This window comes from Scyliorhinus canicula, chromosome 12 (genome assembly GCF_902713615.1).
Source record: "Scyliorhinus canicula chromosome 12, sScyCan1.1, whole genome shotgun sequence".
Lineage (NCBI taxonomy): Eukaryota > Metazoa > Chordata > Chondrichthyes > Carcharhiniformes > Scyliorhinidae > Scyliorhinus > Scyliorhinus canicula.
Window position 1 is genome coordinate 141,408,583 of NC_052157.1, and position 27,215 is coordinate 141,435,797.

General features: G+C 46.0%; 1 protein-coding gene across 1 annotated transcript in view; it reads right to left on the minus strand.

Moving 5' to 3' along the window:
• The window catches only part of LOC119975270 (EF-hand calcium-binding domain-containing protein 5-like), a 223,194-nt gene that overhangs the window by 156,564 nt on the left and 39,415 nt on the right, over window positions 1–27,215 (minus strand). Inside the window, exon 5 of the mRNA XM_038814978.1 lies at window positions 11,322–11,395. Coding sequence (XP_038670906.1) covers window positions 11,322–11,395 — 74 coding nt within the window. The remainder of the gene's footprint in view (window positions 1–11,321; window positions 11,396–27,215) is intronic.

The following is a 27,215-nucleotide window of genomic DNA, read 5'->3' on the forward strand; positions in this document are numbered from 1 at the left end:
ATACAGTAGCTATGTCTGACCACATTAGTAGCCCTGAGCTAGATCTATAGAACATAGAACATAGAACAGTACAGCACAGAACAGGCCCTTCGGCCCTCAATGTTGTGCCGAGCCATGATCACCCTACGCAAACCCACATATCCACCCTATACCCGTAACCCAACAACACCCCCCCCCCCCTAACCTTACTTTTTAGGACACTACGGGCAATTTAGCATGGCCAATCCACCTAACCCGCACATCTTTGGACTGTGGGAGGAAACCGGAGCACCCAGAGGAAACCCACGCACACACGGGGAGGACGTGCAAACTCCGCACAGACAGTGACCCAGCCAGGAATCGAACCTGGGACCCTGGAGCTGTGAAGCATTTATGCTAACCACCATGCTACCGTGCTGCCCCTTATGCTCCTGCTCTCATCACAGTCTAATCACCAAGAGAGGCAGAGCGATTGCGCCTGCTTTTATACCCGCCAGTGCTGCCCCCTATTGATCTTTCAATTTCCCATTAACCCCTTACGTACATACCCATGTAAAGATCACTACATCCCCTCTTTTTTTTTTACATAGTTTCAGTGTTGTCACTGGAATGGAACAAACGTCGTTGGTATCATGTGCAAATGCATTACAGAAATCAATGATTGCATCAGTCCAATGTTCACAGGTTCTGACGGTTGGGTGTGGGTCTGATTCGAGTTGATCTCCTAAGTGGGCATGGAGACACTGAGGCTTTAATGTCCGTCTGTTCACCGGCTGATGGTGTCAAGTGTTGCTGAGTGAGTGAGTCCTGTAGATTTAACGTTGGTAAGACAGGTTCAGGAAGTGGAACCTTTAGCAGGTCTCATCGATTGCCTCTGAACAGCACACCTTCGTCGGACTTTACAATGTATGATCGTGGCGCTGCTTGTCATAGCACTGTTGCCGCGTTGGACCATCCTCCACCTGGGTGTCGCAGTCGAACCATGTCATTGACCGCTAATGGTTGCAGCGATTTTGCATGCCGGTCATAGTGCTGCTTTTCTTTGTGACGTTGGTGTCGTATCTTGTTAAGCACGTGTGAGTGATCCGGATTGCTGAAGTGTAACGCTGGTAGCATTGTTCTCACATCTCGATTGAAGAGCATTTGAGCTGGTGATAGCCCTGAGATCAACAGTGATGATCTGTATGGTAATAGAACCAAGTGTCTGTCGGTATTCGAGTTAGTGGCCTTGCTTATGAGTTGTTTGATAATGTGTACACCTTTCTCTACTTTGCCTTTGGATTGGGGAAAGTGTGGACTCGATGTCACGTGTTTAAAGTTGTATTTCTTGGAGAATTCCATCCACTCCCTGCTCGCAAAGCAAGGACCATTATCAGACATGACTGTTTGTGGAATACCATGCCTCGAGAATGTTTCCTTGCAGGCTTTGATAACCGATGCGGACGTGAGATCCGGGAGTTTCATTACTTCTGGAAAGTTGGAATAATAGTCAATGAGAAGAACATAGTTTCGACACATGGAGTGAAACAAATCTATGCCAACTTTGTTCCACGGTGACGTAGCCATCTCATGCTGCTGGAGTGGCTCCTTGTATTGTGCCGATTGATGTTTTTGACACGTGTCACATGTGAGTATCATGTTTGTAATGCCCTCATTTATCCCAGGCCAGTACACGGATTGCCTTGCTCTTCTTTTGCATTTTGCGATTCCGAGATGTCCCCCGTGAATCCTGCAGAGTATGTCTGACCTGAGCGTTAGTGGAATGACGATTCTGTCATTTCTCAATGTTAATCCGTCCACTACTGACAGTTCAGTTTTCATGTTATGGAATTGCAGGCACCGTCCTTTTGGCCAGCCACGCTGAAGGTTGTGCATGACCTGGAGCAAGGACGCATCTTCTCGTGTCGCCAGACAAATTTGCTGCAGCTTCTCGTCAGATGCCGGGAGAGTCTCTCTGCACAACCATGCGTGAGCTTCGACATTGTCAATGGACGCAGGAGGTGAGCTGTCAGGGTCAATGGCTCGGGACAGTGTGTCAGCTATGATGAGGTCCTTCCCAGGAGTGTAGACCAGTGTGAAGTCATACCTCCTCAGCTTCATCATCATGCGTTGTAGGTGCGGCGTCATATCATTGAGATTTATTTTTCAATTATGTTGACTAGCGGTCTATGATCAGTCTCAACTAGGAACATGGGAAGGCCGTACACATAGTGGTGAAATTTTGTTATACCTGTGATCAGTCCCAGGCACTCTCTTGTTGGGTCGAAGAATGTCAGAGTTGGAGCTGCCAACAACTGGTGCTTTAGATCCACCCACTCTTCTTGGTGGCGTGGAGTCCAGTCAAACTCTGTGTCCTTCCTTATCACGTTTCGTAATGCTGACATCCTTGTTGATAAGTTCGGTATAAACTTGCTTAGGAAGTTAATGAATCCAAGAAACCTGGGCACTGCTTTCTTGTCTCTTGGCTGCTGCATGTTCTGGATTGCCAAGATCTTTTCATTATCCGGCCTCAACCCTTGCACTGATATAGTGTCACCCAGGAAGGTCAGAGATGAGCGTGTGAAGGTGCACTTGGATTGGTAGAGTTTCAACCCAAATTGGAGAATTCTTTTGAAGACTTGTCTCAATTGAGCAATGTGGTCTTCTCCTGTGGTTGACCATATGATGATGTCATCGACATATACTCTGACACCTTCAATGCCCTCCGTCATCTGCTCCATGACTCTGCGAAAGATCTTGGATGCGGAGGTGATCCCAAAAGGCATGCGATTGTAGCAGTATCGTCCAAACAGCATGTTGAACATACACAACAGTCTACTGGAATCGTCGAGCTGCATCTGCCAGAAGCCTTGAGAAGCATCAAGTTTGGTGAAGATACGAGCATTTGCCATTTCACATGTTATCTCCTCTCGCTTGGGGATGGGGTAGTGTTCCCTGCAAATATTTTTGTTCAGATCTTTGGGATCTAAACAGATTGTGAGGTCACCTGATGGCTTCTTGACACATACCAGTGAGCTGACCCAATCAGTCGGCTGTGTGACTTTGATATTATGCTTTGAGATTGTAGGCGTAGGAGCTCTGATTTTAGCCTTTCCCGCAAGGGAGCTGGTACCCTTCTAGGATGAATGACAGTTTTTGCATCTCCCTTGAGCAAGATTTTGTATTTGTAAGGTAACGTACCATGCCATGAAAGACGTCAGGATACTCGCTGAGCAGCAGCTGGATGTCATCGTCTAGTCGTGATGAGTCATTCGTGTGCATGAATATTCTCTGGACCAGCCGCAAGTCCTTGCAGGCTTGAGCACGTAACAGCGATGTCTTTTTGTCGTCCACAATCTCAAAGCGTAGTCCTTTTGTGACCCACTTATTGACTACTTGCAGGTGGCATGATCCTCTTGTTGCCACTGCAGTCTTTTAACTTGCATACAGCAGGCATCATCTCGTGTGTCCCTGGGATGAATGCGAGATCTTTGCTTGTCATCAAGTTTGTGGCCACTCCCGTGTCAAGCTTGAACGTAATTGGGAAGTTGTTCACTTGTACCGTGGCGTTCCATTCACTTTTGGAGTCAATGGCATTCAGCTCCTGACCTCATTACAGCCTTGGTTCAAACATGGACAAAACAGCTGAATGCCAGAGGCGAGTTGAGAGTGACTACCCTTGACAACAAGGCGGCATTTGACCGAGTGTGGCATCTAGTTAAATTGGAGCCAATGGGAATCAGGGGGAAAACTCTCCACTGGTTGGAGTCATACCTGGCACAAAGGAAGATGGTTGTGGTGGTTGGAAGCCAATCGTCTCAACTCCAGGACATCACAGGCGTTCATCAGGGTAGTGTTCTAGGCCCAACCACCTTCAGCTGCTTCATCAATGACCTCCCTTCCATCATAAGGTCAGAAGTGGGGATGTTTGCGGATGACTGCACAATGTTCAGAACCATTCACAACTCCTCAGATAATGAAGTAGTCCATGTCCAAATGCAGCAACATCGAGACAATATCTACGCGTGGGCTGACAAGTGGCAACTAACATTCGCGCCAAACAAGTGCTAGGCAATGACCAACTACTACAAGAAAGATTCTAACCACCACCCCTTGACATTCAATGGCATTATCATCGATGAAGCCCCCACAATCAACATCCTGGGGAGTTACCATTGATCAGAAACTGAACTGGACTAGCCGCATTAATTCTATTGCTACCAGGGCAGGTCAAAGGCTAGGAATCCAGCGACGAGTAACTCACCGCCTGACCCCTCAAAGCCTGTCCACCATCTACAAGGCACAAGTCAGGAGTGTGATGGAATACTCTCCACTTGCCTGGATGAGTGCAGCTCCAAAAACACTCAAGAAGCTCGACACCATCCAGGACAAAGCAACCCGTTTGATTGCTCCTCCTTCCAGAAACATTAAAACCCTCCACCACCGATGAATAGCGGCAGCCATGTGTACCATCTAAAAGATGCACTGCAGCAACTCACTAAGTTTCCTTCGAGAGCACCTTCCAAACCCACGACCACTACCATCTAGAAGGACAAGAGCAGAAGATACCTGGGAACCCCACCACCTGGAGGTTCCCCTCCGTCACTCGCCACCCTGACTTGGAAATTTATCGGCCGTTCCTTCACTGTCACTGGGGAAACATCCTGCAACTTCCTCCCTAACAGCACTGTAGATGTACCTACATATCAAGGACTGCAGTGGATCATGAAGGCAACTTGACACCATCTTCTGAAGGGTAACAAGGGATGGCCTAACCAGCCACGCCCACATCCCGTAAAATGAATTTAAAAAAAGAATACATGTAAATGATTTCACAACATAGACGGAAACCATTCGACTCAAATACCTCTGCTGATACTCAGAAAGCGTTTTCTAAATAACTCCACTCACCCATAATCATTTGGCATTTACAGAGTCAGTTATCAGAATTCCAGAGTTTATCGGTGTGATTTTCTGTTAATTGTAAAACTGAAATGAAGGGCCAATGCTCAAAGTACAAGTCATCATAGTGGTTAGAAAGAATATAAGAGAAATCAAGATAAATCAAGATAAAATGGCCCCATAACACCAAGCTTTGGTTGTAAAGGATTTCAAGGGGATGTAAGAGAGAGAATCATAGGATTTTTATAGAATCATAGAATTTACAGTGCAGAAGGAGGCCATTCGGCCCATCGAGTCTGCACCGACCCTTACAAAGGGCACCCCACTGAAGCCCACGTATCTACCCTATCCCCGTTACCCAGTAGCCCCCACTTAACATTTTCTGGACACTAAGGGCAATTTAGCATGGCTAATCCACCTAACCTGCACATCTTTGGACTGCGGGAGGAAACCGGAGCACCCGGAGGAAACCCGCGCACACACGGGGAGAACATGCAGACTCCGCACAGACAGTGACCCAAGCCGGTAATCGAACCTGGGACCCTGGAGCTGTGAACCAACCGTGCTAACCACTATGCTACCGTGCTGCCATGTAAAGAACTGCACTGGTCCTGGGGAAGGAAGAGTTTATGTAGGAATCTGTGATAAATTATCCAGACAATGTAACACCAGCAACCTCAATGAAGGCCCTAAAAGAGCTGCGACTCTACATCCACCTGGACGACATCGGCTGCATTCTTATTTGTCAAAACAATTATGACGTAATAGTTGATGGGAACAATTTTTATCTGTAAAATGAGTCAAAGGTCATTGTTGACAAGTACACTTGAGGTCTCAAATACAAGTGGAAAGCCCCACCAGTGGCCTATTTATCAATTTCAGGCACATTTTGAAAGATTGAAAATGCTTTCTGTACATCGGGGTCTTAATTCAGAAACAGGAAACTAAGAATGTTTATCTTCCCGCTTCCTCTATTTATGAAGGCACTATCTCATGATGGGGTATAGGGCAATGAGCCCTGACAGCACTTAAATTCCCTATCCAAGTGGCCCTACCTAGACAGTCAGGGATAGATTTTCCTTGAATAATAAATGCAAACAGAAAGCGTCGAAAATATTCAGCAGATCTGGCAGCAGATGACCTGAAATGCTGACTCCGTTTCTCTCTCCCCGATTGCTGATGACCCACTGGGTATTTCCAGCATTTTCTATTTGTATTTCAGATTTCCAGCATTCACAGTATTTAACTTCTGTATCGATTTGTCATTGATTTTCCATGGGCTTGATACAATTATCTGCATGAGGCCAAAATATTAGCTTCTGTAAATTTCTGTGGTGGAGGTCTTGTGGTGGAGTGGGTAGCATCCCTGCCTAGGAGACAGAAGCTCCGGGTTGAAGTCCCACTCCAGGACTTACGGCACCCTAGATAGTGCACGGTCAATTCCAGCTCCACTTGAACCGGAGTCACAACACAATTGAAATTAATAAATAATTGTGAGACTAACCCCCAAAGTCTTTGGCCCTTGGCTGCCCAATTACTACAGTCATAAGGTTTGTAAATGTAAACACATTTAATTTGACTAATAACAATAACTGTGATTACGTGTACATCAAACACAACAGGTTAGCTATTAATTAATTCCAAACCCCGCACTTAAACTTACCCTCTACACACACACAAGATAGTCAAACAGAGAGGGGACAAGAAGGGTGTAAGAGTAATGATAAAATATAAAATGGATAAGAGTCTTTGTTTCAGATGGTTGTCTTCTAGCACACCTTCTTTCAATATAGGCTGTCCGTTCAAAATTTCTGCTTTCAATCTATAATGATTTTCACTAGATTAATTCAGGACTCTGTACAGATATGCAGCTTTTCTGGAGGATGGGAGAGCAGGTCCTTTCATCTGAGCACCCAGGATTCAACTGTCCTTCCTTGGTTCTCTGGACAAAAATCATCCCACTCAGGCACAATTCAATCACCGCCTGTTACCAGGCAGAATAGGGCCTTTTGGCCAATTCGTTGGCCACCAGCCAACCAATCTCTCAGGTGCCATAAAGGCTGACTTCTGCTGTCTGAAGGCTAGCACAGTGTTCTCTTTTGTAACTTTTGAGTTCCGCACTTCCCTGCCCGGCTTAAAGATACATGTCCATTAAGCATCCATGGATCAAAATGATAACAGTAAAAATAAAGAAAGGGGAGAAAAGGGAATTGACAGGAAAGGCCCTTGCAATGGCCAAAGGAAAGTGAGCTCACAATGTGGCCAATCAGGTTGAGTATCAATGTTCAAAACCTTCTAACATACGCCAATGGCAGGCAGTAAAAGAGGGAGTGGTTCCTGCGCTGCCATGTGCAGGAAAGAAAATTGGAACCTTTACCACCACTAACCACAGCTCCAGATTACAACATGCATGTAAAAGTGAAGTTGTCGCAGCAACTTGGAATCCTTGAGGGGGTCTGTTGACTGAGTTGGACAGTTGCTATGGATCAGATTGGTATCCACAACATGGGGTTGAATACTGTTCTGGCTGAGGTAGGATTCAGGATCTGCCTCCTTTCCCTACTCATGGTGGAGATCGCACCATTCTGGGTCGGGCCTTCAGCAGAGAACTGAAGAGGAAATTGTTTTTTGTGACCAAACTTTAAATATTTCAGTTGCTCCTGCTGCATTTGAAGAGGAGGGAATATTTTTAATTAGTGGAGTAATGAGTATAAATAATAGAATCAAGCACTGAAATAAACATCATGCTTGTGGTGACGTTTGAAAGAACTATCCAATTTAGTCCCACACCTTTTATTTTCCTCATAACTCTGCAAATTAGTTCTCTTCGATAGTATATGACATTGCCGTTTGAAAGTCCTTAATGGATTCCGATTCCACCATCAGTTCCTTCTAGATCATTGTAAACTTCTGTATGAAATAATTTCTCCTAGTTTTCCCTCTAGTTCTTCTGGAAATTATTACTTTTACACAGTAATCCCCTCCCTTGTGGCCTCAGAAGAGGTGGAGGCAATCTGCTCACTTGCCTCTGCCTGCAGCTAGATGTTTTGCTGCCTCAATGGGCCTGAGAACTAAGGGCAAAATTCTCCCAAAGGGAGACTGAGTGCCGACGCCGGAGTGAAACCCGGAGTGTTTCACAACGGCGTCGGAGGCCGCTCCTCGCACCCTATTTCCCCCCCCCCCCCCCCCAGGGGGCTAGGAGCGGCGGTTCGTGAATCCCGAATGCCCGGCCTTGACACTTGCATCAAAGCGGCCGCCGGGAATGACGCGGCCGGCGGCACCGAGGTGACGTCAGCCGCGCATGTGCAGGTTGGCCAGCTCCAACCCGCGCATGCACGGTTGCCGTCTTCCCCTCCGCTGCCCCCGCAAGACATGGCGGCTTGGTCTTACGGGGCGGCGGAGGGAAAAGAGTGTGTCTCTTAGAGACGCCGGCCCGACGATCGGTGGGCACCGATCGCGGGCCAGTCACCTCATGAGCACGCCCGTGGTGCTCGATCCTTCCTCCGCCCCCCACAGGCCCCACACTTACCTGTCGCGCGCTGTTCACGATGGCAGCGACCAGGTGTGGTTGCCGCCGGCGTGAACCGGTCGGGTTCGTCAGGCCGCTCGGCCCATCCGGGCCGGAGAATCGCCGGTCGCCGTGAGAAACGGCGAGCGGCGATTCTCCGAGCGGCGTGTCAAAAAACACGACATGCCATTTTTGGGGGGTGGGAGAATCGCGGGGGGTGCCAGGGTGGCGTGTCGTGATTCGCCCGGCCCTCCCGCGATTCTCCCACCCGGCGTGGGGAGAAGAGAATCGCGCCCTAAGTCTTTGCGAGGTTTTGACATGAATGACATTTCATGCTAATGACTGCAGAGGACAACCTTTTCCCAGATAGCCCTCATTGCATAACAGGGCACTGCAATTGAGTGAGGACAAGGCTTTATATTGCCCCCCTTGCACTGATCTCCAGCACTCTGACAAATGTAGCATAAAGCTGATCTTGTCCTCCTCTAGAGTTATCTCCTCCTCCCCATCATCATTGTTCAATGAGGCTTATAATCACCTCTTCCTCATCAGGGTTCTTCCCTTTGCATACTTGTACGCTGCCATTTTAAGAAGTGGACCTCTGCCCCTTCAGTGAGCATAGGCTCCTTTAAGGGGTTGGCCCTCTCTCTGACCGACAAAGGACAGGTTCCTGCAATACACTCCATCCTCCCACACATTAGGCAACCTTTCAGAACTCCACATTATTCTTCCAGGATTCAAGCTCAATGATGGAGTCAAATCTAAAACAGGTCAACTCCAAACTCACAGCAGGACAGGCAAACGCCTAATTAAGATAAATGTCTTCTTTTATGGGATGTGGACATTGCTGGCGAGGCCAGTGTTTGTTGCTCATGCTTTCATGTCCATTAGACAAGTAGCTCACGAGGCCATTTCAAAAGGCAGTAAAGAGTCAATCACAGTGTTGGCATGTGGCACAGTGGTTAGCACTGCTGCCTACGGCGCTGTGGACCCAGGTTCGAATCCCGGCCCTGGATCACTGTGTGGAGTTTGCACATTCTCCCCATGTCTGCATGGGTTTCACCCCCACAACCCAACGATGTGCAGGATAGGTGGATTGGCCATGCTAAATTGCCTCTTAATTGAAAAAAAAAAGATTGAGTACTCTAAATTTATTTTTTTTAAAAGACAATCACAGTGCTATGGGTCTGGAGTTCCATGTAGGCCAGACGGGTAAGGACGGCAGATTTCCTTCCCAAAGGCTCCTTAGGGACACAGATGAGATTTTAACACAATCAATGATAGCTGTCATGGTCACCATTCCAGAATTATTCATTGAATTCAAATTCTTCCAGCTGCCATGGTGGGATTTGAACCGATGACCACAGAGTATTAATCTCGGGATTACTCGTACACTGCCTGCCCCACTACTAGACTTCACTGGGTGGGTTTCAGCATCCACGGACAACCCTTGGGTTTTAAATTAAACTACAAAGGCAACACTACCTTGTGGAAATTTGGGTTTAAATTGGTCTGACTGGCTCATTAATAAATCAAATTATATTCCCAACTTTAGCAGGCGAGTTGCATTGGCCCCTTCACCCTTCTGACTTCATCATGGGAGGATTTCCCGGTGGTGGGAACTGGCCAACCTCATGCACAATTTAGTGGACCCAGCCACCATGTTGATTGCCACAACAAGCTGGATTAAATTATGCCCAGAAAACAGAAGGAAATCAAACTAGGGACAAACATGGGTAGCACAGTTTTGAATGATCTCACATTTACAGAGGGAAGCACATGGGAAACAAGCCAGGAGTGCATTAAAACAGTCAACCTGAGAGGACAGTGGTAGCACAGTGGTTAACACTGTTGCTTCACAGGTGCCTGGGACCCGGGTTCGATTCCCGTCACTGTCTGTGCGGAGTCTGCACGTTTTCCCCGTGTCTGTGTGGGTTTCCTCCGAGTGCTCCGGTTTCTTCCCACAAGTCCCAAAAGACGTGCTGTTAGGTCAATTGGACATTCTGAATTCTCCCTCAGTGTACCCAAACAGGCGGCGGAGTGTGGCGACTAGGGGCTTTTCACAGTGATGTCATTGCAGTGTTTATGTAAGCCTATTTGTGACAATAAAGATTCTAATAAATATTATTATTAAAGAACCCTGTAAGCTTAACTCTATCCTGTGCAAAATGAAGGGATTGATTTTCAGCAGGCAACTTGGGGAATTTATTTTGGGATGGTCTAATTTGCGTATTTGTAACTTCACTGGACGATGTACAGATGAGCAGTTTGCCTGAGTTTCTGCCCATGGTTATGCTAGATGTTTGGGGAACTCCATTGATATTTTACCCCACTGTTTGTTTAAATATTTTTTTGACTATGAGCAATGCCATAGGAGATTGCCTAGTAACTTTTAATTTTCCAAGATAAATAATCTTCACAACACTGACAAAGGGAGTAAGTTTCAATAAACACAAAGCTACCTATCAGGAAGGGGTTTTCACTATCCATTGTTAATGCACTGTAATGAAATTAGTAAGGTCAATTAAATCAACAATCCAAATAATTTACCTGTTAAAATATCCTTATTTAGCTGCTCACATATAAGTAAAGAATCCATTATCAAGTAATATCAATCAGGTATAAATATATTCCAATTAGATTTATTACTCCAAAATACAATAAATGTGGAGAATGATTGATAAACAATGCTTCACATGCACATGGACATCACTGGAGAGCAATGCTGTAAGCATATGACTAAAAAGTCTTGCATGCACATAAAAACATAATTAATAATTTTCTTAAAACACTTCTATTCTACTCCTATTTTCTACCATTAGTTTCAAGTGACTAGATTTGGGAAAGGTTCCAATGTTGCAGCTGCAATTTGTTAAACAAGAACGCTAAAAAGCGCTAAAAGGAATGGATTCAAATGGATTTTATTTAGTAGACAAAGAGATCTATTTCTCACCTCTACAAACTGCTCTTCATTCAATATTCGTCCTGTTATATCTGTCTCTTCCAGTTCCAGGTCGTATTTCACCTCTGTAGAAATACACAAAAGCTAACTGTTATGTAAGTATGGAATGAACCATATGGAAATAAAATAAATGCAGCAAATGTTTATCATTTCATAAAATGTGGAAACTATATACATGGTTTTAATAGAATAAATCAAGATGCGTATATTTCTGAAGAACTAGGTAATGTGCTTAATTTCTGAAACTTGGCTTTGAATCACCCGGCAGATGCTGATCTTATGATAAGATGTTACTCTTTGAATGAACTTCTCAAGGCAATCGCTAGCCAGTTTTCTTTCACACAATGAGTTCATGCACTGTTATATTGACCAATCTCACTTAGAATAATGAAAAGTTTGGTAAGTGGAAACATACGTAGAACAGTGGCTGAGGCATTGCAGTCAACCAACTAAATCGAAACTCAATAAATACAAGGTTATGGTTGTCTATATTTTTAAAATCATATATAAATAAAATTAAAATAGTTCCTGTCATTTTGAAGTAGAATTCAAGATGACTGACAGTCCATTTACTTGATGCTTTGATCTAATGCTGACTTAAGATTAGATGAAACATAAATGTATGACTTGTCTCTGTTCACCTGTTACCTGTTTAGAAATATATTTTAGTTTTATTTTTAAAGCACTATTCGGAAGGACAGCATTATTGTTGCTTTTCAAAGTTCTGTTTCTTTATATGCAAAAATAATTTGAGTTACGAAATTGCCAAGTTTGGTTGACAGAGAGGAATCATTTTGAATCTTGAGTACTGAAATTTGAACTATAAGATTAATGGAGGGGGAGTCTTGATTCTCCTTTTAAAAATTGTGTTGTTCCTCGTGTCTTAATAAAGCTCGCAGTCTCAAGTGTGGAGAAGATGCTTTATTGTGGGTTCGTTCAGTTTCCAGAGCTCGACCTAGAACTACCTTCCAGTGCTAACTACCAGCTTTGCTTGCTGTGTGTCCTGCTTACCAGCCCCCCTGCTGTGAAGAGTGTGTCCTCACTTCCTGTCCTGATCTATTTATATGGCTCTCCCGTGCTCCCTCTAGTGGTCGCTCAGTTGTGTTGCATCTGGTTAACTTGTGATCACCACATCCCCCTTTTTCTCTTAACATATTTTCTGAACATCGTTAAAGAAAATTGTACATCCTGTCCCAGTGTATTTATAGCTCTCCCGCTCGTGTTTGCTTTGTTGTTTTTTTTTTTCTGGTCAATCTACGATCACCACATCCCCCTTTTTCTCATTACATAGTTTCTGTACATCATTAAAGAAATTTTATACAAAACAGTAACTTATGATATGCGTATCTATACAAGTGATGATGCTATTGCCTTAGTTAACAAAGCCAATGTATTTATATGTCCAATCTTAATAAAAACATTTATGAGTCCAAACTTGATGAATTTGTTCAGAGCTTTTTTTTTTCTTTTTGTTGTTGATGACGTGGTGATATTGATATTGCAAGTCCGCTGTGAATGTTGTTGGTGTTCCTTGTTATCTTAAGTACCCAATGCGTCATCCCGAGGTGTCTGCATGGTCACATCACTGATGTTGACTGGCATGGACTTTTTTTTTGTGCTTGTGGTGTTGATTTATTGTCTCATCCGCCTTGGATGCTGGTGTGCTTTGCCATTGTGTACAAGTCGTTGTTTCATTGCTGTTGTTTCTGTCGTTCCTGTTTTTGTTGTTTCCGTTGCCGTACTTGTCGCTGTTTTTGTCGTTTCCGTCTTTGTTGTTGTCGCTATCTTTGCTCCTGACTTTGTTGTGTTTGTTGCCATTCTTGTTGTTTCTGTCTCTGTCGTTGTCGCTATCTTTGTTCCTGACTTTGTTGTGTTTGTTGCCATTCTTGTTGTTTCTGCCTCTGTCGTTGTCGCTATCTTTGTGCCTGACGTTGTTGTTTGTCTTGTTGCGCTTCATGTTGCTTTTATTCTTGCTGTTGTCGTTCTCGTTTCTGCTGTGCTTCTTGCTATTGTTGTTTGTCTTGTCGCACTTCATGTTGCTTTTCTTCTTGCTGTTGTCGTTCTCGTTTCTGCTGTGCTTCTTGCTATTGTTGTTGGTCTTGTCGCGCTTCATGTTGTTTTTGTTCTTGCTGTGTTTCTTTTGACTTTTGTTTTTCTTGTTATACTCTATGAGTGTCCCGAGTGGATAATTTGAGTCATTGAGCATTCCGTCTCGCGAGTGGTGCGAATGATCTGATGTTGCATCGGTGCAGGTGACATCAATCAGTTGTGGAGAATTGGATTCCGCATCTTTGCTTTCTTGGTGCTCGTCTTCTCGCGAGTGGTGCGAATGATCTGATGTTGCATCGGTGCAGGTGACATCAATCAGTTGTGGAGAATTGGATTCCGCATCTTTGCTTTCTTGGTGCTCGTCTTCCGGAGTCAAAGTCTTCTCGATTACATTTGACGCGGTGTCTGTGGACTCTCGGCGCTCCTCTTCTGGAGTCCAAATCTGCATGATTTCAGTTGACGTGGTTTCTCTAGACTCTTGGTGCTCCGCTTCTGGAGTTAAAATCTTCATGATTTCTGTTGATGTTATCTCACTGGACTCCAGGTGCTCCTCTTCTGGAGTCAAAATCTGCATGGTTTCTTTTTGTTTGATGTCTCTGGACTCCAGGTGCTCCTCTTCTGGAGTCAGAATCTGCATGGTTTCTTTTGGCGTTGTCTCTCTGGGCTCCAGGTGCTCCTCTTCTGGAGTCAAAATCTGCATGTTTTCTTTCGGCATTGTCTCTCTGGACTGTTGGGTGGCCCGACTCTGTGCTTCTGTACAGACAAGCTGAGAACTGTCAGTCTCACTGTGATCCTGTACGTCGAGTGCGAGCACCTTGTCACTGTTTTCGCTCTGTGCTTCGGTACAGACAAGCTGAGAACTGTCAGTCTCACTGTGATCCTGTACGTCGAGTGCGAGCACCTTGTCACTGTTTTCGCTCTGTGCTTCGGTACAGACAAGCTGAGAACTGTCAGTCTCACTGTGATCCTGTACGTCGAGTGCGAGCACCTTGTCACTGTTTTCGCTCTGTGCTTCGGTACAGACAAGCTGAGAACTGTCAGTCTCACTGTGATCCTGTACGTTGAGTGTGATCACCTTGTCACTGTCTTCGCATGCAGTGGGCAGAGGTGCATTGTCTTCTTCTTGTTCCTGTGAGCGTGTTGGACTTTCATAGTCCGCTCTTTCTTCTTGTTCCTGTGAGCGTGTTGGTAGACTTTCATAGTCTGCTTGCGGTTGCTCAGGTACAGCGGGTTTACCTTCATGGTCTTGTTCATGCTTGGTGTCCGCCCGGGAGTGTTTGCTTGCATCCCTGTTGGCGTCTTTCATCACTCGCACTGTGGAGCCTGTCATCGCTCGCTCCGTGGAGTCTTCCTGTGCTCTCTGTGTGGCGTCGTCTTCGTCTTGGGTATTGCTGTCATCTAATGTATCGACGAGCTGCCATGGCACCATGGTGTTGGATTCATCCACCATGAGTAGATTCGTGTTGAGCTTTGCAACGGTGTCGCTGATGCTGTGATCAGCATGTCCAAATAACTCCTCCATGTCTGAGTAGTATTCTTTGAAAGCCATTTCATCTTGGTTGGCTTCTTCTACCACGAGTTGATTCGTGTTGAACTTTGCGACCGTGTCGCTGATGCTGTGATAAGCATATCCGACTGACTCAGCTGTGTCTGAGTAGTATTCTCCGAAAACCAAATCATCCTGGTTGGATTCTTCTACCACGAGTTGATTCGTGTTGAACTTTGCGACCGTGTCGCTGATGCTGTGATAAGCATATCCGACTGACTCAGCCATGTCTGAGTAGTATTCTTCGAAAACCAAAGCATTTTGGTTGGATTCATCTACCACGAGTTGGTTCGTGTTGTACTTTGCGACCGTGTCGCTGATGCTGTGATAAGCATATCCGACTGACCCAGTCAGGTCTGAGAGGTAATCGTCGAAAAACAAATCATCTTTTGTTGTTTCGGAATTCTTTTTGTTCGCTTCACTGTGTGTGGTGAAGGCAGCTTTTTCCAAGGTTTTGTGCAAGTTGTTTTTCACTGTTGGTTTAAGTTCAGGCGTTTTTCTGTGTTCTGAGGCAAGAAAATTTGGTTTTACCACTTTAAGTGTCTTGGTTTCAATTTTCGGGCATTTCCCTTTTAAGTGGGCGTGGTCAGGATTCTCAGACGTCATGACGTCACGCGTAGGAACGACTTGCACATGCGCAAATCGGCTTTCTTTCCTTGTGCGGTTCGGTGTCCATTGCGCATGCGCGGCTTGCGCATGCGCATGACGGTCCGCGACGAAGACTTTTTTTGACTGCGCATGCGCGGCTTGCGCATGCGCATAACGATCGGCGCCGCGATCTTTTGTAAACTGCGCATGCGCGACTTCCGGTTCCGGCACATGCGCAGACGCGATTTGTAGTTCTTTGCTTACCAGAGACTGCAAAATGTGCTCCGACGCCATTTTATCGCGGATTTCAGCGTTTTTTCTTTCTAAAAGTTGTAAGTTACCTTTTCTTTCCGATCTGGACTGGATTTCAGCGTTTTGGCTTTGTGAAAAATTCATGTTATTTCTTCTTTTTGATCTGTACTGTGCATTCGCGATTTCCTGATCTTTTTGTGATTTTTTAAGTCTTGCATCACTCAGTCTCTGTGCAGGTTGGACTGTGAGCATGCCTTGCTGTTCAAATTTCTCACAGTACTCTTCAAATTTGTTTAGTAACGTTTGTAAGCTGTTCCTGTCTTCACCTTTTGAGTGTTTAAATCCATTATACACTTTCCTATTGACAGGCCCTTCGATGAGAATTGCTATTTTAATTTTGTCTGAGGCTTCTGCAACATCATTAGCTATGAGATAAAAATCGAACATTTGTTTAAACCTTTTCCAGACATTTCTTACATTACCAGTCGTGTCCAGCTGAGGTGGGTATCCATGCCACATCCTCGAATTAGCGATGTCTTCCCCAGTCAAATGTCCAGTAGGAGATTTCCATGCCATTTTGTGCTTTCTGTATCTGCAGCTGAGTTGTCCTGTCGTAAGCGTCCTGAAATCATTGCTGGTACCATGTGTTGTTCCTCGTGTCTTAATAAAGCTCGCAGTCTCAAGTGTGGAGAAGATGCTTTATTGTGGGTTCGTTCAGTTTCCAGAGCTCGACCTAGAACTACCTTCCAGTGCTAACTACCAGCTTTGCTTGCTGTGTGTCCTGCTTACCAGCCCCCCTGCTGTGAAGAGTGTGTCCTCACTTCCTGTCCTGATCTATTTATATGGCTCTCCCGTGCTCCCTCTAGTGGTCGCTCAGTTGTGTTGCATCTGGTTAACTTGTGATCACCACAATTGCTTTTCAAAGTCCTGTTTCTTTATATGCAAAAATAATTTGAGTTACGAAATTGCCAAGTTTGGTTGACAGAGAGGAATCATTTTGAATCTTGAGTACTGAAATTTGAACTATAAGATTAATGGAGGGGGAGTCTTGATTCTCCTTTTAAAAATCAAATTAATTCTAGATAAAAGCATTCATAGCAATTTAATGTTTTGTAGGATACTGCATGAGAGTATTCATTTGTCTTGTGCAGCTATTACTTATTTAATTGTGCTGTTTAATTGTTTACTGTTACTATATTAACCAGCATGTCTTAGGCCGTGTTTTTCCACCCCTGATCGGGGCAGGTGTCATGGTAGTGGGAAAACTAAATCTCACAAGAAAGTCCAAAACGGGATTTACGATGACGTAAAACAAGGAAGCGGTTGTGTGCTTCACCCCGTCAATGGCGGGCTGAGTTTCCCGTTGTTGAATGCATCATTACATCATTACATCGCCGGAATCATCCCTCCATGTCGGCATGCAATTGGAACAACGCGTTTCACAACAGCATTCAAATGACATGCAGCTGGCGACCTTCACTTCGCTCAGGTTTCCACAGTGAGTTCACATAACTTGCATCACACATGTGGGGATCAGCTTCACAGGCTCCACCACCTTAGTTTCAGGGGGACCTCTCAGGGAAGACTCCACAACAATCACAGCCGGGTTAAGGCAGGGGTAGCTTTAACAGTGCTGCAGGGATAGGTCACCATGAGGGAAGGGGCCAGACAGACGCAACTGAGGAAGGGAAATGGCTGCAAAGCATGGGCTCCATTGGAGAGGGGGACGGACATGACTGAGGGAAGAGTAGAAGCTGCTGGGCAATGGCTCCATTGGGGGTAACAAGTGGAGAAGGTTGCACCTGGGGGGCACCAAATGCCCACCAAACTGATTGTTTCCCTAGTTTTAGAAATCTATCAGGACTTCGGGGCAGCAGGGTAGCATGGTGGTTAGCATAAATGCTTCACAGCTCCAGGGTCCCAGGTTCGATTCCCGGCTGGGTCACTATCTGTGTGGAGTCTGCACGTCCTCCCCCTGTGTGCGTGGGTTTCCTCCGGGTGCTCCGGTTTCCTCCCACAATCCAAAGATGTGCGGGTTAGGTGGATTGGCCATGCTAAATTGCCCGTAGTGTCCTAATAAAAGTAAGGTTAAGGGGGGGTTGTTGGGTTACGGGTATAGGGTGGATATGTGGGTTTGAGTAGGGTGATCATGGCTCGGCACAACATTGAGGGCCGAAGGGCCTGTTCTGTGCTGTACTGTTCTATGTTCTATGTTCTATGACTGTTGCCATCGGAAAAGGAAAGGTTAGCTCTGAGTACAGTTTAAACTAAGATCTTTTGGAACTGTTTTAAAATATCATTAACCTTGTGAAAATGTTCTTTATTTTAATAAACATGTCCTTTCACATAAAATCATCGCAATTGGTTAGAGACGATATTTCCTGGTTTCAGAAATCCTCCTCATAATATACCAATTGGAAAAAAATCGTTTTGGCAGCTGTTTCAAGTTTCACTTTGGGATTTGAGCAACTCACGTTTACCATCAACCATGCCTTCACATCATTCACTCTCGTGGTTAGTGCAAACTGTGCAGTCTTGGAGTGCAGGGTATGCTGAGCCCAGTGCCTGAGCTGAAAGCGGAACATTCAGTTGCCTGGCCAAAGCCATTGGCAATTGGTCATGTTAGTGGTGGGGGAGGGGGGGGGGGGGGCATGGTGGGGAATTATGTGGTGAATATTGATGCCCACCTCACACTGGCCATCATTTTAGGGGCCAGGATTCTCCGGCATGTATAACGAAGACTTGAACTCACAGTCCCAGATGATTTGGGCAGCACGGTAGCACAGTAGTTAGCACAGTTGCTTCACAGCTCCAGGATCCAGGTTTGATTCCCGGCTTCGGTCACTGTCTGTCACATGTTGCGACTTGACCCAGTCCAAAAATTAAATGATTCTATAAATTTGCATACTGGACTTTACATAGTCTTACGCCACAGATGCAATTTAACGGGATGAAAACAGAGTCCCATTTCGGACACAATTAGTGGGGTGTTTCTCTGTGCCTGTAGCGCTGAGGAGAACACCGCTATTTAATGGCATGTTGCCATTTCTTTGGACTCGGCCGGGTCCACTGGGGAAACACTGGTTTCCTCTCACAGTCCAAAGATGTGCAGGTTAGGTGGATTGGCCATGATAAATTTCCCTCAGTGTCCAAAAAAAATTAGGTGGGGTTACTGGGTTACTGGGATAGGATGGGGGAGTGGGCCTGGTTAGGTCCAGTGCAGACTCGATGGGCCAAATGGCCTTCTTCTGCACTGCAAATTCTATGATTCCATGACTTCTTGACTGAAAGTGGACCTTTAGAATTAAATGCTGACTCTTGCGTCCCTCTCTTTGATATTGTAGTGAAGAGAACATCAGAAAGATGAAGCCTGGTGTGCCACTGCCTTTATTATTGCTTATAGGTAGAAGAGAAAAAGGAGAAGAATGCAGCGGAGGCACCTGGATCACCATAGCGAACAGCAGAACCCTCAAGACTAAAGGGCAGCAGCTCTTTCTTTGGACGCAGAGGATGATCTTCAGAAAACAGTCATTCATAGGCACCTCACTAGACCCCGGGTGTATAGATGCACATGTGTTAGGAAGCAGATGAGCAGGAAGCAATGTCGCCAACGCAGGCGCACGTCAAGGGATCTAGTCACGCACATTTGCTATAATATGCAAGACTTGGCGCAATGCAGACTAATGGATATCCATTTGCAGTGAGTGTGGAAGACATTGCGGCAGGCATCCACTGCATCCAACAGGCAATCCAGTGAGGCACCACTGAATTTGGGCGCAGAATGCTTTCTGACTTTGGACGACATTCCGTCTGTGGAACTGTCCTAAGCTGCAGAGAATGCAAATGCTGTGTGGGTGCACCATTTAAACATGGAGCCAAATAGAAAGACACCTACCAATGATAGTGTGTATGAATAACTAATGCAGTCTGAAGTACACAATACGACACGAAAGACCAGCATTGAAGTCTGCAGGTTGAACACCGTTTTTCACACCTGCTACCACAGGTTGCATTTTCAAGGGAAATCCAGGCCGTAGATCATTATCTGGTAACTGGAGAAGAACACTGAAGATGTGGGGCACGATTTAACGGCCACGACGCACCCGACCTGGTGGCACAACAAGGCTGTTGAATCGCGCGGGAGGCATCTCGCTGGGTGAGATCCAAATTAGCATATTTAATGAACCATTAGGCCCATTTAAATAGGTCTGTGCCGGATTTTCCCGGGGCTCGGGAACTAACAGCAGTGCCTGGGAGACCTCCATACGGCAGCATTTTGCACTGGTTTCCACAAATGTGGACCAGGTGTAACGATACCTGGGGGGACTTTCCCAGGCCATTAGGAACCCCCAGGTGGTCGGGGACAGGGCGGGGTGGAATCCTGGGCGCTCCTGCTGGCACCCGGAGACCTTGGCACTGCCAGCTTGGCACCTTGGCACTACCATCCGGGCGCCATCATGACACTGCCATGCCTACGTGGCCAGGGAGGGTTTTATCCTGACGCGGTGGGGTGAGGGAAGGTTTGAAGATCCCATAAGGTGGTGCAATGGGGGTTCTGGAGGCCGCAGTGGGTTAACTGAGAGGAGTTGAAAGATCAGGGCAGGATTTTAAAATGGCGCCCCCCCATCCGCAAGTACTCTTTCTGCACTGGCAGGTTAATGTAAATGCGCCCCCGCCGAGTCCAAAGAAATGGCAATGTGCCATTAAATAGCGGTGTTTTCCTGGGCGCTACAAGCGCAGAGAAATACCCCGCTAATCGTGTCCGAGATGGGACTGTTTTCGTCCCGTTAAATCGCATCTGTGGTGTAAGACTATGTAAAGTCCAGTATGCAAATTTATAGAATCGTTTAATTTTTGGACTGGGTCAAGTCGCAACATGGCAGCTAAATACCTAAGATGGGCCTCTTGCTTTTCATGGGAAGTTCTGTACAAACTGTTAAAAGTGAACTCGTGTGAACCATATCCACCACGTTATAGCTGTCAACAAAACACTTTGATATTGATGGCAAAGGAAAAGCTGAGAAATATTAATTTCTCAAGCATAAAATGCCTATTGACAGATGAGCACAAAAACCCATTCAGGCACATTTTAAAAATATTTGCTTATATTCATTCACGGGATGTTGGATCACTGTCAAGGCCAGCATTTATCGTCTGTCCCTGTACAACTGGACGGCCTGCTTGGCCATTTTAGAGGGCAGTTAAGAGTCAACCATATTGCAGTGGGTTTGGAGTCACAAATAGGCTAAATCAGATAAGGATGGCAGATTTCCTTCGCAAACGGACACAAATGATAGATTTTTATGACAATCTGGTAGTTTCGTATACCATTACTATTGCTAAGGGCAGAATTTTTTATTTCAGAGATTAGGTCTGGTGGTGGAAGCAAAGAATCGGAGTGAATTCTACTGAAGAATGGGTCGGCGGAACACACGAGGCCTTGCACTGTTCAGCTCATTGATTATAGAGCTGCGGGGAGCATGCCAAATCTTGTGGAGAAGTGGGCAGCAAGTGGCCCACCCCGCCATCACTTCATAGGCTCCAAAATCCAGGCGGCATTTTTAAACAGCACCCGGACAGCCATCAACTCTCCCACTCTGCTCGTTTACTGCCTCCCGCACCCAAACCCCCAGTCCTGGTATGGTCTCACCCTTCCTTCTGTGCCCAGCCTTGGCATGGTATGTATGGCAGGCAGCTGATATCTTTCAGTGATGGTGTGAAAAGAAGGTGAAAGCAACATCTAGTGACAGGACGAATTCTACTTTGCCAGATGTACGGTGCACAGCCATGAAACAGACCATTCTAAATTCCCGCTGGTGGAAGAAAAGAATCCAGGCTTTTAATGAGCATTCGTGTGATGCAAATGGGGCTCCCGGCATAGATCAGCAGGACATTCAGCCCGTCATGAAAGTCGGGAGAAGAAGATTCCAAACTAATTTCACCATGTCGGGAAACTGATTCTTCGTCTCCACTGCCCCCCTCACCCCAGCAGATTTTGTGTCCCCACTGGTCACTATTTCTCCTGCTGAAGGGAGTGGAAAAGTCCACCCTAGCTTTTTATTCCAAATCAATGTGATTAATTGGATTTAAGTTCTGTGGCTGTGGTGTTTCAACTCGCCTCTGGATCATTAATTCCAGGCCTTTGGCCTAAATTGCTACGTTGTCAAACCAATTATTGAAAGAAGCATGCCCTGATTTCTTGCCTGTTGTAACCTACACAAGACCCGGGGGGCTGGCCGATTAGGCTCTTTGTGAGTTTCGTGGAATACGAGCTACCCCGCTGAGGGGGCGGGGCTCCCTCACCAGCAGCGGAGAAATCAGAACATAAAAATCCCAGCCCAAGAGTGTGCTGGGTGCAGGTAGTCCCTCCTGGGAGCAGTGTACGTAGACTTTTCGTTCTATGTCAATAAACGTTTTGTTTCCTTATGCTCCTGTTTGGCCACTTCCTCAAACTCAACATTGCCAAAACTTTAAATCTTGAAGTAATTCAACATTTGAAATATAGGCCTGAATTTTTCCTTTCTCTGACCACAACCCAACCTTTAAAAATGGCTGCCCAGATTTTTCAGTCCGGGATCTTGCCAGGTTACGAGTTGGACTTAGTGTTGTGATATTGGGCGGTGTTGTAATATTGGGTGCATGCCATTGGAATGTAAAGGTGCTTGGCAGAGCAAGGGCTAATGTGAGATTGGAAGGTGGCACAGCTCTTGGTGTGATGCACAGAGTCACTAAGAGAACAGTCTGGAGAAGAACTCTGTAAATAGGCAGCCAGCCTGCATGGTGAACAGCACCATGAATGAACTATAATTAGTTCCCTAAAAGCCAACCACAGATCTGCAAAAAGCTGTGGGAGTTGGAAATTCTTTCGCATGAAGCAGTTGTGGCAGTTGCCGGGGAAACCTTGAGGGAAGACATTGTGGTAGCCACAATCCACCTGGGCATTGATTGAGTGGAAGGGGCTCTGGTTGACAAACATGTCCGCATGTTGAATTGGCGCATTTATGGCAACATGGATGCAATAAATAATATCCTGTCTATGAGGGAAACCTGCAAATTGGGCTCAGGCATGACTCTCTGCATCAGGGTTCCAAATCTAAAATTAATGTTATCGCCCCACTAGAAAACGGCTTTAATTACAGCCTTAAGCTACTGACTGGGATATACCAGATAGGTTTCCTGATGAGCCCTGGAAAGATCCTGAGGCCAGAGAAGGTCAGAGCCATGGTTACCTTCACAGAAAATGGAAGGGAAAGGGGGTTGGTTCAGCTGTGACATGGCTCATGTTGCCGCTGGACCAAGTGAAATGTGCCACCTCACAGCACAGTCTCAGTTGCCCGAGGCACTGGTGCTCTATCATATTGAGGTAATGTGTCAAAGGGCTGTACACAGGGTAGCACCTAGTTGTTCTATCTCCCGTCCTCCAACTTCCTGCTGCACATGCAGCAGCCTCTTCCTCCTGCCAGTCACGGTGAGCAGGCAGAGGCCAGGGGGAGGGCAGTAGATCTGCATTGGTGGCTGGATTAGCTGAGGGCGTTGTAAACTCCTTCATATGAAGCAGATGTGGTTAATTGGATTTAAGTTCTGTGGCTGTGGTGTTTCAACTCGCCTCTGGATCATTAATTCCAGGCCTTTGGCCTAAATTGCTACGTTGTCAAACCAATTATTGAAAGAAGCATGCCCTGATTTCTTGCCTGTTGTAACCTACACAAGACCCGGGGGGCTGGCCGATTAGGCTCTTTGTGAGTTTCGTGGAATACGAGCTACCCCGCTGAGGGGGCGGGGCTCCCTCACCAGCAGCGGAGAAATCAGAACATAAAAATCCCAGCCCAAGAGTGTGCTGGGTGCAGGTAGTCCCTCCTGGGAGCAGTGTACGTAGACTTTTCGTTCTATGTCAATAAACGTTTTGTTTCCTTATGCTCCTGTTTGGCCACTTCCTCAAACTCAACATTGCCAAAACTTTAAATCTTGAAGTAATTCAACATTTGAAATATAGGCCTGAATTTTTCCTTTCTCTGACCACAACCCAACCTTTAAAAATGGCTGCCCAGATTTTTCAGTCCGGGATCTTGCCAGGTTACGAGTTGGACTTAGTGTTGTGATATTGGGCGGTGTTGTAATATTGGGTGCATGCCATTGGAATGTAAAGGTGCTTGGCAGAGCAAGGGCTAATGTGAGATTGGAAGGTGGCACAGCTCTTGGTGTGATGCACAGAGTCACTAAGAGAACAGTCTGGAGAAGAACTCTGTAAATAGGCAGCCAGCCTGCATGGTGAACAGCACCATGAATGAACTATAATTAGTTCCCTAAAAGCCAACCACAGATCTGCAAAAAGCTGTGGGAGTTGGAAATTCTTTCGCATGAAGCAGTTGTGGCAGTTGCCGGGGAAACCTTGAGGGAAGACATTGTGGTAGCCACAATCCACCTGGGCATTGATTGAGTGGAAGGGGCTCTGGTTGACAAACATGTCCGCATGTTGAATTGGCGCATTTATGGCAACATGGATGCAATAAATAATATCCTGTCTATGAGGGAAACCTGCAAATTGGGCTCAGGCATGACTCTCTGCATCAGGGTTCCAAATCTAAAATTAATGTTATCGCCCCACTAGAAAACGGCTTTAATTACAGCCTTAAGCTACTGACTGGGATATACCAGATAGGTTTCCTGATGAGCCCTGGAAAGATCCTGAGGCCAGAGAAGGTCAGAGCCATGGTTACCTTCACAGAAAATGGAAGGGAAAGGGGGTTGGTTCAGCTGTGACATGGCTCATGTTGCCGCTGGACCAAGTGAAATGTGCCACCTCACAGCACAGTCTCAGTTGCCCGAGGCACTGGTGCTCTATCATATTGAGGTAATGTGTCAAAGGGCTGTACACAGGGTAGCACCTAGTTGTTCTATCTCCCGTCCTCCAACTTCCCGCTGCACATGCAGCAGCCTCTTCCTCCTGCCAGTCACGGTGAGCAGGCAGAGGCCAGGGGGAGGGCAGTAGATCTGCATTGGTGGCTGGATTAGCTGAGGGCGTTGTAAACTCCTTCATATGAAGCAGATGTTGCACATTCCAGGGAACTTTCACACATCATGAAGGAAGACATTATTGTAGTCACAGACCACTGGGACATTGACTGAGTGGAAGTTTGCAACTCCCTCATCTATTTCAACTGCCAATGCAGATCTAATACCCTCCCTCTGGCCTCCGACTGCTGACGATGACCGATTTCTATGGCTCCGTTGTGTGAGGGTGGCATGCCCACCTTCTATCTTTCTCCACATGAAGTGCTATATGCCCTTCTCAAAAAGAAAATTATTCCTGGCACATGTTGGTGGAGGCAAATAAATAGCCGAGCGAGACCGGGAGCCCCAGCCTCCTTCCCCCTTGGGCTCTGGGAAGACAATAGTTGGAATTGATATTATGCCACTTCTGGGACTGTGAATAAAAATTTAAATCAAATTTCACAGGCCATCCAAACAAATGTACCCAAGTTCAGACTTGCCCTTACCAGGTCTTTTCTGCATACTTTAGGTTCCACACTCCTAGGTTACCGAAATCCAACTAGAGAGGAGGCAACTGATGATTTAAATGCCCACCCATAAAACATGCATGCATGAAGTTCCCCCTCTCCTGCCCTAGCAAAAATGGGAATTGCCATGTTTCGGGACAAGATATATAATTTTCGAGCATTCTGCCAGTTTCGCCAGTCTGGTGTGGTGAAAATCTGGGCCATTGTGTTTATGCCTCGTGTGAATGTGATACAAAAGTTACATTGAAAAAGTGCAGATACACCACTGAACAGAGGCTTGTTCTCTCACAATGCGCTATTTGTATTTCATTTGAAGTGGCTTGCTTGTCTTCGGTTTGCTAATACTAGACTGTGCATTTGGATATTTCTGTTTATAGTTTCTTTGCTGCTGGGGCACAGCACTACATTTGTAGCACATCCATTTAATTTTTGTTTTATCTATACTTTATCCCATCTTACCTTTTGAACTCCAACCAGTGCCATTTTGTGAATTCATACTTGGGATTTGAGCGTCACTGGGAAGGCCAGCACTAATTGCCCTTCCCTAATGCCCTTAAAAAGGTGGTGGTAAGCCACTTTCTTTAATCATTGCAGTCCTTAACGTAGGTACAGCCACAGTACTGTTACGAGGGGAGTTCCAGGATTTTGGACCAGCGGTAGTGAAGCAGCAGCAATATCAAGTCAGACAGGTGTGTGACTTGGCGGGGTGGTGATTGGGCGGGGGAGGGGGGGGGGACACTTGCAGGTGGTGGCGTTCCCATGCATCTACTGCCCTTCCAGGTGTAAAAGTCACGGATTTGGAAGGTACTTGTGATAGTATGGCTAGGGGTATTACGGTACCTGGGAGTGTGAGCTGCCATTGGTGCAGAGGGCTCGCAGCCCACTGGCCCAAGTATCGTGTCCTCTGTATTCTCATTGGTCGAGAGGAAGGTAGCTCCGCCTACGAGGCGGGGTATAAGAACCCGTGTTCCCCAGCAGCCAGGTCATTTCTGTACTCCTGCTGCTAGGCTCACTTCTTGCTGATTAAAGCCTTCGCTTCGGACTATTCCTTCATTTCGTGTCCATTGATTGTGCATCAGTACTGTCGAATGAAGTTTGGAAAAATGTGGCAGTACTCCTGTGCTGGGTGGTGGAGAAAGTGAGTGTTTAATGTGGGGGGTAGGGTTCAAATCAAGCGGGCTGCTTTGTCCTGGATGGTGTTAATCTTCTTGAATGTTGTTGGGGCTGTACTCATCCAGGCAAGTGGAGACTCGTAATCGACTGACTTTTTTTCTAATTCCTCTCAGCTTCTGAATGATTTTTCCTCTTCTCCTGAACTAGCATGTTGCCCATGCCAATACAAATTTGCTGATCATTGCCCCATTGAATTCCATAGGGATGGGGAAGGTGCCACCATCTTGCAACAAAAGAGTTACTATGAGGAACACTGGCTAAAAAATAACTTGTTAGTTGTGCATGCAGGGAGTGGTTATTGAAGTATGTATTGTAGTGGAGCTAGCTAATACAGCATAAGAGAGCTAGGTTTTCCTGGTCCTGCCTTTTGCGGAATTAGAAATTCCCATTGAAAGTCAATGGATGTTTTTCTGGGTTGCCAAATTTTCCATCCGGTGCAGGAGAGGCGTTGGATAATCCTTCTCTTCACTGTACGAAAATTAAGTGCTGTTATTCTCCTGGAACATGACGTGGAAATGCCAGCTTTAGGCTGAGGTGGGCACAGTAAGACGTCTTACAGCGCCAGGTTAAAGTCCAACAGGTTTGTTTGGAATCACTAGCTTTCGGAGGGCAGCTCCTTCATCAGGAACATATCAGCAGACTGGAGTGAATGAGTGCCCGAGAATTAAAGCTGTCCGGAAATATTACTATCTATAGCCTGTACTTTCATCTGGAAAGACTCTTCACTGGGGTGACACGGAGACCCAGAAGTGGCACTGT